The following is a 15,108-nucleotide window of genomic DNA, read 5'->3' as shown; positions in this document are numbered from 1 at the left end:
TCATTACTAGCGTGAGAAAACTTTCTTTACTAATGGCGCACCGTGGGAGTGGTGCGCCATTACTAGCGTGGGAGTGGTGCGTCATTACTAGTTTTGATGAATTTTTTTAAATTTTTTTTTTACTAATGGCGCACCGTGGATGTGGTGCGCCATTAGTATTTGCACATTAATGGCGCACCAACACATGGTGCGCCATTAGTATATAGTAATGGCGCACCACATGTCTGGTGCGCAATTAGTGTCAATTCCATCTGTAGCCCTTTTCCTAGTAGTGGGGAGGAGGGGGCGGCCGGAGGAGGAGGGAGGAAGGGGCGGCCGGAGGCGGAGGGAGGAAGGTGCGGCCGGAGGAGGAGGGAGGAGGGCACGGTGGGAGGAGGAGGGAGGGAAGGAGGGAGTACCTCGGTGGAGGACGGACGACGGCGGCGGACGACGGGTATCGGCGTGGGCGAGAGTGACTGAAAGGGAGAGTGAGTGAGAGAGGGTCAGCCGCGTGGGGAGGATAAGGTAGGGTTAGGAGTAGCGCGTGTGCGAGAAAAGCGCTACAACTAAGGAGAATAGCAGTAGCGCTAGGCGAGGATACGCGCTACTGCTAAGTTGGGCTATCAATGTGCGCCCAGTTCAAACATAGTAGCAGCACTTTTTGCTAGTACACGCTACTGCTAAAGTTATAGCAGTAGCACGGTTTATTTACGAGCGCAGTAGCGCATGATTTTGTCCAGCGCTATTGCTAAGGTGTTGTGTATAAGGTTTTTCTTAGTAGTAAAGCAATGATTGTTTAACCTGCAGAGCTTTGCTATCTCATGCCGATTTCACCAGGATAGAAGTTACACTTTGGGTAATATGGAGTTCGAGGAGGAAACTGATATCCGGGGATATACACCACACACCTTTCGTCACAAATACCTTTGTGAACTTCATTAATGATCTGGAGGTGCTGAGGATGCCATCCGGCGAGCCAGCAAATGTCCCGCCCCGGCCAAATTGGTGGATTGCTCCTCCGGAGAATATGAGCAGGATTAACGTAGATGCGGCGTTTACGCGGAACATCTCGGCTGGATCTGTTGCATCTGTTTGCAGGGACCATGATAAACTCTTCATGGGGGGCATCGCCGATTACTCTAATTGGTATTAATGATCCCACAACACTGAAAGCGCTAGCAGTCCGGGAATCACCGGCTTTGGCAGATGACCTATATGAACGAAGGATCTTTGTAGCTCCTCATTGCAATATCGTGATTGATGATATCAAGCAGAGGAGTGCCGCTGTCTACGGAGCCATCATTTGAGAGATCTCAGATCGATCTAGACTTTTTACTGCTTGCACTTTTAGCCGTGAATTTATGAGCTCGAATATCGAATCTCACAATTTTAATGAAACATGCTCTTTCACTTGGGATTAGCCGCCGCGTTTGGTTAAGCAATCCCGTGATCTTTCTTTCGTCTATGTAAACATTATGACGAGTTAAATAAAAAGCTTCGTGAGATTGTTAAAAAAAAGCAATTTGGATCGGGTGACATAGGCCGACGGCGGGCGCTGCACACGATAACTTCATAACATAATGGAGTGTAACGTCAAAAAACCGGTGTTCAGTCTGCCGCGGGTGGCACGAGCACGACGGCCGTGAGCCGGCTCTGCATCCTTGGCTGGCCGTCCGGAGTGCGGGCGCACACTGACAACGAGCACTGAGAGTGAGAGAGCAGCTCGCGCCTCACCCAACAAGGTTTCCTTTCCTTCCTTCCTCGGTAAGCTGGCTGGGATATCGATCGGATCAGGGGGAACCGCCCCGCCGAGCTCCGGATGGCGACGGCGCGGCCGCTCGGCGTGAGGCTCCTCGTCGGCGACGAGGCGCCGACGCCCCTCCAGGATTCGGCCGAGGACGCCGCGGCCTTCCTCGCCCTGCCGGTCAGCCTGCTCGGCAAGGAGTGCCTGATGGACAGCGCCGGCAACCTCTACGCCAGGGTCGAGGCCCTGCCCCGCGCGGGCGCGAGCGCGGGAGAGGACGCGCTCCTCCGCGCGCCGACGGGCGCGGTCGTCGTCGGCTCCGCCCAGCGCCTGCTCGCCCTCGCCGGGGCAATGAGAGTGGCGGAGCGGCTGGCCGGCCGGACGGCCCCCGCGGACCGCGCCGAGCCGAGCACCGCGGCCGACATGGACATCGACTCCGGCGGGGACGCCGTCTCCTCGAGCCATTCGGGCAGGGATTCGGGCGCCAAAAGGAGGCGCGGCGGCGGCGTCGACGAAGCGCCATGCGTGCTCCAGAGGCCCGCGAAGCGCCGGATCCTCGCGTGGAGGGTGCGCCGGTACCGGTCCCTGGTGGCCAAGGCCAAGGCGACGGCGAGGAGGGCCAGGATCCGGGCGGTGAGGAGGAGGGCGCCCGCTTGGAAGTGCGTCCAGCGGCAGCTCGCGCGCGCCACCCTGAGCTGCGACGGCCTGCACAGATGGAGCCCCGGCGGCGCCGGCGGTGGAGGAGGAGGAGCTGGTTAGCAATAGAAAGATCCGCTGGTAACTAAATCAGCTCAATCCTCATGCTAATTAGGGAATGGGATTAGCACCCTAGCATTTTGTTTTCCTACTCGATTAGACAGTGCTCCTTATCCGAATGACAGGGGTGCTCAGCTCAATTAGGTTGGTCTTTTGTGATGTTATCCAATTGCGTGTAGAAATTCCATCTTATGCTCTGAAAAACTTACTAGTGGGGAATTAAGCAAGAATTTAGGCTATTTACTACGGACACCCTGACAGACAGCAGCATATATTAGTGTTCTAGAGTTCTTGTGCACTTCAGCTCAATTAGGTTGGTCTTTTGTGATCATCCAGATGAGTGTAGGAATCACATCTTTATGCTCTGAAAAACTTAATAGTGCAGAATTAAGCAAGAAATTAGACTATTTACTACTGACACTCTGACAGGCAGCAGTATATACTATATTAGTGTTCTAAGGTTATTGTGCATTTGAGCATTTGTGCTCTAAGTTGATTTACCAGATGACAGCATCAGTCTCGACTGATTTTGCATCTTCATTCATGCCTTCCACTGGGCACTGATCTGTCTCCAGTCTCCACCGCATTTCGCTGGGAGCAGTTTTCACTTTTTCAGCAGACAGGCATCACGTTTCCGATTTATTTGGCCTCTTCAGTTTTCCTTTTCTTTCTCTTTTGATACAGTGGAGGAAACATCCTTGATTTCAGCAAGTAAATTACCAGAAATTACAAAGTTGGTCGAAAAAGCTAAATAAATGAACCAAACAGCAAATGGCCTCTCTCTAGGCACTGTAGACAAATTTGGCATTCAGACCATCTTGGCACAAGGATATTTCCATCCTTGTGAGGTCTGAGCTATCAAATATTCAAATGCCTTGACTTCTCTGGCTAATGCAATAGCCTTGGAGTATCACCCTGTTTACACATTTAGAATGCAGTTAGATGATTCTAGTGCACGAGATTCTACAGGATCAATGAACCACATGAACAATTCTCAAGTTTTTTTGAAGCTTGGATACAATTCAATTTTTTTGGGAGAATAGTTCACTCTTTTGAATAGCTACAACTAGTCAACTAGGCCAATCAGGACTAGTAAACTAGGCGGTATACACAGTGCTGTGAGCTCTGCTATACTTTTGGCGGATTTTACAGCAACAGTGTTTCAGGGAATCTAGTCACTGATTCCAGAGTTGAAATGTTTTTGGTACCGTGAGGCTGCTTGCGTGTGGTGTAGCTAGTTTCTTTCATGAATTAGTTTGTATACTGGTTCAAACCTCGTGCTAAGGAATGTGATTAGGTACTGTAGCTACCATTTTGTACTGTTACTCTATAGAGAGTGCCCCTTGATCCCAAGGACAGGGGTGCTCAGCTCAATTAGGTTGGTCTTTTGTGATGTTATCCAATTGTGTTTAGAAATTCCATCTTTATGCTCTGAAAAACCTACTAGTGGGTAATTAAGCAAGAAGTTAGACCATTTACTACTGACATTCTGAAAGACTGCAGTATATATTAGTGATCTAAGGTTATTGTGCACTTCAGCATTTCTGCATTTGTGCTCTAAGTTGATTTACTAGATGACAGTATCAGACTCAGCTGAATTTACAGCTTCATTCATGCCTTCCACTGGGCACTGATCTGTCTCCAGTCTCCACTGCATTTCACACTATGAGCTGTTTTGGCCTCTTCAGCAGAGTTCCTCTTCACATATTGCCTGTCCACTAGGGGCCGTTTCAGCTTTATTTGGCTTCTTCAGTTTTAGGACCCTCTTTCATTTTGATAAAGTGGACGAAATATCCCTGATATCGTTAATGGAATTGCCAAACCTTACAAAGTTGATGGAAAAACTAAACAATGGAATGGCCTCTCTAGAGTCATTGTAGACAAATTTGGCAAGTGAAAAGTTTCAGACCTTCTTGTTACAAGGATCTTTCCACCTTGCCTTGCGAGGTCTGAGATATCATATGTTCAAATGCCTTGACTTTCTGGCAAATGCAATGGCCCTGGAGTATCACCCAGTTTACACACTCAGAAGATTTTTTGCAGTTAGACGATTCTACAGCAAGAGATTCTACAAGATCAATGAACCACATAAACAATTCTCAAGTTTTGCAACTTGGATGCAGAATAGTTCGATCTTTTAATAAGCTACAACTACTCAACTAGGCAATCCACGAGTAGTGAAGTACTCCCTCCGTTCCAAAATAGATGACCCAACTTTGTACTAACTTTATACTAAGGTTAGTACAAAGTTGGGTCATCTATTTTGGAACGGAGGGAGTAGGTGATATACACAGTGTTATGAGCTCCGCTATATCTTTGTAAGACTGCAGATTTACGGCAACAGTGTTTTAGTGGATCTAGTTGTTGATTCCAGAGTAGTCATATACTTATGAGTAGAAGTGTTTATGGTGTCGTGAGGCCTCAAACATGTGGGTACTAGCTAGTTTCTTTCATGAATTAATGTGTACTGGTTAAATACATATTTTTTTTAGCTGTATTACTACTCTACCCTCACATATGCAATGTAAAAGATTGGAGATCGCCTTGTGAGTGTTGGTACATAACTAAATCTCTTCTAATAATTCGGTGTTATTTCGAAAAACAATAGGAACCATTAGATGAGGTTATAATCTTTATCGGGGAAAATGATGAAGGTTAATATTTGCTGGGCATATTGCACACATTGATTGGAAGCCTTAAAAAGCTAAGATCGTGTTGTATGCTCTATTCTTGAACAAGTCTTTCTTTTTATGTTCTTTTTGCTGGTTTGATCAAGTTTTAAAGTGCAATTTTGATAAACTTTCTCAGGGTATCATAGCATGCACACGGGTTTTCTGTAGTATGCTACGATTACCATCTGAACCTGTGCATGTGAAACTCCTTAATCATTTGTGCCAAGCCTTCTGCAGTGTTAAGACGAATAAGTCATTACAAGTAGGTATGAACTGAGTGTGCATTATGGTTAAATGACACACTTGGAAAATATTTTAACACTAGGAAAGGACTTAGGCAGGGGGTGGGGTCCCTTTTTGCCCACTTTTATTCACCATTGCGGCTGATGCCTTGGCTGTCTTGATTAAGGGTCTAGTTACCAATTTGCTGGATGACGGGCTAGCCATCATCCAGTATGCCAACGATGCTATTTTCTTGTTTTAGGATGATGTAGAGAGCGCCAGAAATCTTAAGTTTATTTTGTGCATTTTTAACATTTTACTGGTTTGAAGATTTATTTATAAGTGCTGTCAAAGGATTGTTGGTGACGATATGAAAACAAGACATATACTCAGAATATTACCGTTCATAAAGTTTTCTCCAGGGGCATAGACAGGTTTTGGCCATTTAGGCGCTTTTTGAGAGGATACTCACACCATGTGGCAAAACCTGAAGCAAATATGCAGTCAGGGTTGAGCCTGAACCAGATAGAGTGATGTGGCTTTTGACTAACTCAGGTAAATTCTCTGAAGTTCTATGTACCCATTATCTGATTATTACTAAGAGGGTTATTTCTCCGTACACAATGTTGTGGATCCTTAAGCTTCCCCTAAGTATTCTGTTGGTTGGTAGCCTGAAACTGTATTCTGACAAGGGACAACCTGAAAAGTAGGGATGTAAGGAAGTTGACCTGTGTGAGTTTTGTGATGAGCCCCTGTTCTTCCAATGCCCTCTCGCAAGATATGTTTTGGGATGTTGGAAGTGCGTCTCTAGGGATATTGACATTGACTGTCAGCCTTCATGCTTTAGAACTTACTAGCACAAATGCACGTGCGTTGCAACGGGCTAAAAATTCGTAAAACCTGCTCTGTATGACAGCATGCATCATTTTATATATCTAGTTCTGATAAACATCAGCATAAGTTTATAATGTTATCTCTTTTCGGAGTATGACGCATGGATGTAAATAAGCCACCCTAACATCTTTCATCAATGAACGAGTAGTGCTGCATGGAATAGTCTAGTAATCGGTTCTATTTTTACTTTTCAGAAAACACAAATATTTCTATATTATAAAATAATTAAACAATTTTGAAATTTTTAATCTTTCTATTATAACCGAAACATCTTTTGAAGATGAACATTTTTTGAACACATGTTTTTTAACTATGAAATTTGAAAATTTTGTGGTCAAATTTAAATGGTTTTGTTAAAAAGAGTTGGAACATTTTTTTGGAGTTTTGTGCATTTTTAAACAAGCGTGAACATATTTAAAAGCATGTTTTTTTAAAAAAATAAGAAGAATTTGAAACACTCTTTATCTAAAAAAACACACACATTTGGTGTCCACAATTAGAAAAATAATTGTTGGTGTCTAGACCATGTAGTGTAAAGTTGAGAAAGTCGTCAAGAGTGTCCTTTGATGGTCCTTCTTTCATCTTAGCACTATCATCGATGGAAGAGCAATGGTGTAAGTGTTTTTAGCAGGATGCACCGACGTAAAATTGTTTGAGAGTTTAATAACTAATCTAAATGTTTTTTCTTAGAATTTTGAAAATATTTAAATGCAAACAATTTTTTTTGGATGGAAGAGTAGTGGTGCATTGAAGTGGGATTGTTTATATACATTTTTTGGTTAATATTCAAAAGCAAACAGGTTTTTACTATGTTGATATTTTTTTTAAGAAAAAGTTGGTTGCTTGGTTTGCAAGATTATATTATGTTTTTTTTCCTTTTGCACTACTTGAACTTGGCCCAAAGACCGAACCGCACTCACTCTCACTCATCACCATAAAAAAGGCAAAACTTTTTTGATAAATTTCATGTGAAGGCGACGTACACCATCCATCACGTATATATGCTTCTTCTACATTTCAGCAAACATAGCAAACAATCCTCCTGTGTGGCCCTCTTTTATCCACGCAGTGCTGCGCTGCTCCTCCTTCACATCCCGTCCAGCAGGCCAGCACCCAATAGGCCAATATCCCAGTAGCGCTGCTCCTCCTTCTCCGCCCCGGCCCCAAGTTCCCACCCCCACCTACGGCGACGCGTACTCCCCTCCCCTCTTCCCTCTTCCACAGCCAATCAAGTAGAATAGATCGAGCACGCGCGGCGCGGTCACACCCCTCCCTCCTCCCTCGGCGGCGACGAGCAGCGGTGTCCGTTGGTGCCCTTTCTTCCTCCGCCTCCAGCCTGGGCCAGGAGACCCGTTGGTGCCCTTTTCTTGGGCTCCGTTCCATTCCATTCCATCCTTCCAATTCCGTTATGTTCCCTCTCCTGGGGTTGTCGATTGCGTGCTTATTTTGAGATTCTTCCTTCAGACCTACTTGCTCTTCGCGGATTAATTCCTTCGTTCTGTTTCTCTCATAGGCTTGTTGATTTCTGATGCGGAAAAGTCGCCCGCGTATATAAATTGATTGAATTGGTTGAAAAGGAGCAAGGTGGGACTATTTATGAGTTCTAATCCTCACGCAGAAAGTATTTTTCGCTGCTCCTCTGCTCATCGATTTAGTAAAATGTGGGCTATGTCGGTTCGGCCCACGCGCGTGACAACGAAACTTACGGCCTCATGGGGTAATGCCTGAGCTACGCCCGCGGGTCACTGGCCTGTTTCTTCGTTCTTGATGGGCGGTGTCGAGCGATGTGAGCGAAATCGATGAACGGTTTAGTACCACCACCTCAAGTATATGTTTATAGAAAGAAAGCGTATTGTGACGGTGAACCATGGAGTCAATCCGTGCTTTATTATTAGGGATAGATGGTAATCTTGGTTTGCTGCTTTCACTGGGAGGTACAGGAAAGTGGTGATCTTCGGTTCTGGTGCTATTTTCAGGACTGCATGGAAGCAAATGAGTTCTTTAGTGATCTAAAACGTCTTATATCTGTTTACAAGGAGAGTACTAGTTATTGAAGCAGTTCATGTAGTTTTATTATAAAAAATCTTGAAAACTTCAATTTTTCTTTTTTTAAGGAAAGAATCATATCTATTATAAAAGTTGCCCGGAATTATGAAGCACCTCAATAACGTAGAACTTGAATGTACAATACTTAGAGCACATCTAGATATGCTTTAGCAAAACTGTTAAAAATCAATTTGTTGGTTGTTCATTAGTAGTACAATCTAAGAGCTAGAAAGCATGGACACGGCAGGAATTGCCGATCTGCCGTTCTGATACGGCGGGATACGGGGACACGGCGGGATACGGCAGGATACGCGTGTCCCCCAGTATCCCCTGATTTTCGATTAAAAATAAAGAAAAAAATGAGGGGATACGGTGGGATACGTCCGTGACACGGTTGGGATACGGCCTGGCCCAATAACAGGCCCAAAACGAAACCCTATGTTTTACATGAGTCGCACGCATCTCTTCCACACAAAAGCGATGTGCTCCCAGGTAGCAGCCTCTCCTGGATCGAAGCCGCCACCTCCTGGATCGAAGCCACCGCCGCCTGGACTCAACGCCGCCGCCAGCGGCGACACCTGCACTCGACCGACGACTGCTACCCCACAGCACCAGCAGGCAGCAGCCTCTCCTCCCAACGGCAGGTAACCCTCCCCAATCTCCAAACCCAGCAGCCTCTCCTCAACTTCTTCATCTCTTTTATTCTGATTCCTTCCATTGAACTAATGGATGGTGTGCTTGCTGCTCTTTGAATGATTGTAGTAATCATGCTGCTATTTCAATGCTTGTGCTGCCGGCCTGCTGCCGCTGCTGCTGTTGCCTGTTGCTACCCATGTCATGTTTGCTAGTTGCTAGTTGAATGCTTGTGCTGCTGTTGAACTTGAATGATGATTGATGAATACTTGCTCCTTGTACTGCTTGATGTTAGGTTGCATGGCATGGGGGGATGAGGATCAATCAAGGACTTGATAAAAAGAGACATCAAATGGGGCAGGATTCTCTATTTTGATTTCTTTCTCATTAATTTTCTGTCTTAACTCTATATTACATGGCATATTTTTATTTTATTTTATATATACTCGCCGTATCCCCGAATGGCTGTTTCTGAAAAATGCCGTATCCCGTATCCCCGTATGCGTATCCCCGTCTTTCCGTCCCCGTGTCCGTGCTTTTTAGTCTAAGAGCACCCTTAACAGATCCTCGATATGGTTTTAGAGGAGCAAAATAAAGAGTTAACTGCATCTAATCGATCCCTTAGAGGCAGAAAATTGTAATCCTTTTAAGTTTACCCCAGTGCCCAACTCTTCTATTTTCACTCCTCCGCGACACTGCTGCTTAAAAACTTTCAGTACCTTTTCTCACGTCCGCCGCTACCGGAACCCACGTCGCCAAGAGGAGAAAGAACAGAGCTCCAGGAATCTGAAGAAACAACGCCGGCAACTCGAGGAGAGATGAGCAGGCAATGTTGTTGAACCTAAAACAAGGAAACGGGAACCAAGATCTGGATAGAATCCAAAATCCGAGCCATGAGCCCAGACCTGGAACCAATATCTCTGTTCTAATTTCTGCCGCTTCTTCTCCCTCTGAATCAAACTTTTTTTTTGATCTCTCGACCCCAAGAAGAAACTTTATTCACTGGCACGAGGAAGAAGAAACGGAAGAAGCAAAAGATCGGGGAATGGTTTCTTAACAAGCTCGACTCGGACGCATAACAAGATGGGATACATAACATAACCATCGGAAATCCACCGGGAGGACACACATCAGGCGGCCAAACCCCCACCTTCCTGCCGCTCGAAGAAATCGATCACGTCGCCGTCCTCCATCTCGAGCTCCGCCGGCGTGCGCCAGCCGACCACGTGGACGGCGTCGTAATGGAAGGTGCCGGTCCCGTACTCGACGTCGGGGACCTGGCTGTGTCCATGACGGCCTGGAGCTTGTCCATCATCCTGATGGCGTGGCGGATCAGGTTCTGCTTCTGGTCCACCACCTTGAGCGTCACGAACAGGGGCGCCACCGCCGCCTTGGAGTCCTCCTGCTCCTCCTCCCTGGTCGGCGACGCCATAGCTTCAGAGTTCAGACTTCTTCTTTTTCGTTACGCCGCCACGCCGATTTTTCGTTATGCGACGAGGGAGGGCTAGGGCGTCTGATTATAAATAAACTAGTCATAAACCCGTGCACCGGCACGGGCTAGCATTTCGTGTGTGCATACATTCTACTTGGCGCTTCTAAAATATATATTTTATTGTACCTTTTCAGTTTATACTATCGTATGTGGCATGCTTTTTCATGCTGGCTAATGAGCGACAACTATAGAGCAGCTATGACACCCGTTAACTATTTCTTGCAAACTGCGATGAAATGGCCCATTATGGGATACTTTCTGATGTTTCTATGTCAGACACGTTTATTTTCTTTCCATCACTTACATGCAACCACAGTTCAAGCGTGAAGTACAAAAACAGGTTATGTTTCAAAAATTAAAAAAACTGGATCATATAGATCATAAACCATGCTTATCGAATTAGGCTATTACTATTGAATCCGGGCAATCCATAGACTGGAATTACAATTAGCTGGCTTAGTTTTGTGTTTTCTCTAGGATCGATGAGAGGTCTAGAATTGGCATTGTAGTCTACTTTGGTGTTAATCACTAAGATACACCACAAAATGAGTTGACAGTAATTGCATGCTTCAACAACCTTACTATAGTACATATCACTTACAAATGAATGAAATAAAAGCTACGCTGCAATATTTGAAATGAACTACACCTTTGCAAGTTTCTCAGTTTGACATTGCTAGAAATGGATGAAAGTCTGGATCTTGCAATCCAATACTAAATTCAGACTATGAATGTCTCTGGCTAAAACAGATTTGTTAGAGATGTTCCGATGTGGGTAAATTTGATATGCGGGCTACATATCATAAACTAAAACTTTACACTAACGAATTTGCCATGCCAGAATAGTCAATTTGAGTTTTTGTGAACCCCCTCTATTATCATTGCAAAGGCTATAATTCTACTTCACAAATAAGGAACAAATTGGCACAAAATCTCCATCACTCGAGTTTGAAGGCAGATCATCTTCCAATTGGTAATTTAATCAGATAAAGATGTTATATGTAGATCCTCGACACTATTCTTAGACAATACGAAGAACAAAGATTTCCCAATTTAAGTTACCTGATAGTAATAACCTTAAAGGGTGAACAAATAGGGAAAATGGTTTGAGGCAATAAAAATTACAATGCAGGTGAATCCTTCTTAAAACATAGGTGTAGTTAGGCACTGCGATAGATAAAATTTTCTAAAGCAATAGGTGAATCAAATCATTGCATGAACTGTTGAACAAAGGGGTCTTGTGAATAACTTGTTGCTAGATGCAAATAACATGGCTAGCTAACAACCTTCTCAAAGGAACAAATGGCTAAATTGTTTCTATCATGTCCTTAAGAACAATTTATTGATCCCTTTCACTCGGTGTTGGAAGAGAAAAACACAAATCAACCAAGAGACCAATCAGTTCCATACCATAAAAATGGAGAACCTAGTCAAACCTGAAAGATTGTACTTATTTTTACTGTGGTATTAATTTCACCCAAATCGTGGAATATATTTCTCGTAAATTTGTACAGCGTATTTTCACCATTGTCCAGTTCACTAAGATTATTTTACTGACATAGAGGCCCATGATTATTGTACATGACCTCTAAAGCAACATAGGAGAAAAAAATGTTGTTGTCCCTTTTTAGTGAAAAATCATATAAAAACACAATTAGGACTTTTCTTCTTTGATTGAGATAATCATTTTTTGGTCCCTTAGTTCTGGCGTCTGGTTACTACCCATGCTTAAAAACATAGAAAATATCATCAAGCATTTGAAACATTTTACTTGCGAAAACCTAAGAATACTTTTGGAAAAACACCTCGTCTCCTACTGTGTGAGCTAAACTCAATTCTTGGTAACCGAAGACTAAACTGTTCATATAACATGTTAGTACAGCATCATAATTGCACATAAACTGCTATTTAGTATTCCTCAGTATACAGTAAAAACATTAACACAACCTCTGATGCATATATGTAGGGTGCAGTAAATAGGAACTGTAAATAAGATAACCACAGCAATAATGTTCGTTCATTGCAAACTTTGAACTGTACCCAAAGGATTCACAACATGTAGAATGCGGTGGTTCCGGTTGCAGAAGCTGAATGTTCAGGTTACACTATTTAGCACATGGTCATCTAGGCACGTTTTGTACTGCTTCATCTAGGGAAGCTGGTCGTAAGTAGTTAGAGACTGACTATGTACTCACTCTCCTCACGAACAAAAAGTACATCTTCAAGCATGAGCTGTTAGGATGTACATGGACAAAATGAAATTGTAATAAGTGATCGTGAGTGGGTTTGCTTTATGATCTGAAGTTCTGATAAAACAAAAGCTCATTGAAGTTTCTACATAAATTGGTTTTTACCATGAACGGGTAATGCATTGCCTAAAAGGATGTACCAAAAAGCTCGAACACAAATTACAATTCCGTTTAGTATTAGAAGAGCTACAAAATCATAGCCATAAGATAAAAATGCACTGCCTAAAAGGATGTAATGCATTACGAACAAATGTAGATGTGATATTTCTGTCGGGATATAATTTTACTACCAGATTTTCCTGCACTCTTGCTATTCTGTTGTATCTAAAAAGTTGATCAGTGCATGCAATTATTCTTTACTGAAATTACGACAACTGCCTTGCAGGTATAAAAAGCAGGAGATGCATCATTAAGTTGGGAAGAATAAACTCACCAGTTGAGCGATTGTGCCTCATATAAGAATGTCAAGCAAAGGAATAGTTGTCATTGACATTACCAGATACAAAAATACACTCGCCAGTAAACAAAATTCAGAATTATGTGAAGTTTTATTTATTGCAAATTAACTTGCCATACTATATAGAAGTTGAAAAGATGTGTTGTAATTATCCAGAATTGATGTTCAATTAGCTATCTGGTTAGATAATTTTATCCAGCTCCAAGAAAGTCTGAGGTACTAAGTATTTAATAACTTTCAGCTAGCATGCAAGAGAAAGTCACCTAGCCTTTCATATGCTAAATGAGGATTCCTCCTTCAGGTGCATTACATTAGACAACATGTAAAAGTTGGAAGAACAAATACCAAATGGATGATCCATGACATTCTCCAAGTAAATATCTCACAGCATTATACCTTATTGCAACAAAATTATATTAAAAAATCAGCGGCAAGAACTCTAGCTGGACAAATAACTAAAAATATTCTGCAGTGGGAGTCAACACAGATATAATACCGGATTTATATCTTGGCTGATGTAGAACCTATGCACAGAAGCCACTTCAAGTCTTTGATTCTCAGGTTTCACCATGAGCTCGAGACTGTTATAATTTCCGTCAGGTTGCCTGCGGCTCCCTTGAGTTCTTGGTGTGCTTCAGTTTGTGATATATTGCAATAATATGATCCCTTGAATCTTCTTTTGCGTGCTGCCTGCTGTGCAATTATGCCTCCGGTACGCCAACTATATATCTTCATTTGCTTAATATGGTTTCATCTAGGGCAGGGCCACACCCTTGATCCCTCAAATAATCATGGTTAATTTTATTTCAATCTACTGAATTTATTCACGGGAGCCATATAATGCACATGAAGCATCTGACCGTCGAAATCGGCACCAAAATTTCCATCCAATCATTTATGCATCCTCCAATATCGAAAGCAGGGCAGCAAGGTAAGTACCAAGGAAAACAAATCGGCAAACCTGAAGGTCCATCAGATCTAAATAAGTCCTTGCTGCCAGATCAATTCATCTTCGTTCAGGAGTGCGACCCTAGGAGATGGCCCTCAGTTATGGTGCCGAGGAGCGTGGGAGGATGATGGTGGGTGCAGCGTATGGCTCACCACGGGTGAGATATACGCCAGGCATCTGAGGAAAACATACAGGTGTAGTCACTGGAAGAAGAGGCACATCCCTAATTCTCCTTTTTAGATGTACATCGCTAATTCTCTATGTTAATGTAAACCTAGCGTGGTTTATTTTTTTACATGGATGCTCGACAGCTTGACGGGATGAAGGGGAATCCTTTGAAACGTGACAGAGGAGGAGACCTTTTTTTTTGACAATGACACATGAGGAGACCTTTTTTTGACAATGACACAGGAGGAGACCTGTTTATGACGGCATTATAGGCTTTGAAACGTGACAGGAGAGGAGACCTATTTATGAGGGCGAGGTAGGCTATTTCATCATGGCTTTTCACGCAAATTGGATGGTCGGAATTTACTCCTCCTGAGGATTAACGGTCAGAATTTACCCTCATGAGAATTAACGTGGAGGCTAAATTGATGCCTCCAATACACACACACACACACACACACAAACACACACACATAGGGTCGCGCTATTCGTTACCCTGGGTGAGGAATAGTTATTCTTCACCCCCCTCTATTTTACCATCAATGCACCGTAATTTTATGTTCCGTAAATTTTGTCTTATTTCCGACGCAAAAATGAACCGTAAAAAATATATAAAAGCTGTAAAAAATATTTTATGTTATGTAAAATTACAAACGTAAAAATATAGTCTAAAATACACATAAACTGCAAATTTTCTTGTCTTATGACCTATATATTTATTTTCTTATGTCAAATTTTACTTAGCGAATCAATAGAAATGTAACTATTTGAATTCCAAACGTAATTTAATTATGAAATGATCGTAAGATTACCTCGGGTGAAGAATAACTTATTCTGCACCCTGAAT

General features: G+C 43.1%; 1 protein-coding gene and 1 long non-coding RNA gene across 2 annotated transcripts; both read left to right on the top strand.

Moving 5' to 3' along the window:
- The first annotated feature begins 1,591 nt into the window (after nucleotides 1-1,591).
- On the top strand, nucleotides 1,592-2,570 carry LOC123150122 (uncharacterized). Its single transcript, XM_044569922.1, has one exon. It carries the CDS (start codon nucleotides 1,799-1,801, stop codon nucleotides 2,480-2,482), a length of 684 nt encoding a protein of 227 aa, XP_044425857.1. The 5' UTR covers nucleotides 1,592-1,798; the 3' UTR covers nucleotides 2,483-2,570.
- Nucleotides 2,571-8,338: 5,768 nt separating this feature from the next.
- Nucleotides 8,339-13,342, top strand: LOC123152194 (uncharacterized). Its single transcript, XR_006476063.1, has 2 exons — nucleotides 8,339-8,957; nucleotides 9,242-13,342. It is a non-coding gene; the product is annotated as an uncharacterized lncRNA (long non-coding RNA).
- Nucleotides 13,343-15,108: the final 1,766 nt, after the last annotated feature.

Source organism: Triticum aestivum, chromosome 7A (genome assembly GCF_018294505.1).
Source record: "Triticum aestivum cultivar Chinese Spring chromosome 7A, IWGSC CS RefSeq v2.1, whole genome shotgun sequence".
NCBI classification, from domain to species: Eukaryota; Viridiplantae; Streptophyta; class Magnoliopsida; order Poales; family Poaceae; genus Triticum; species Triticum aestivum.
This window is presented reverse-complemented; position numbering and strand designations above follow the sequence as displayed.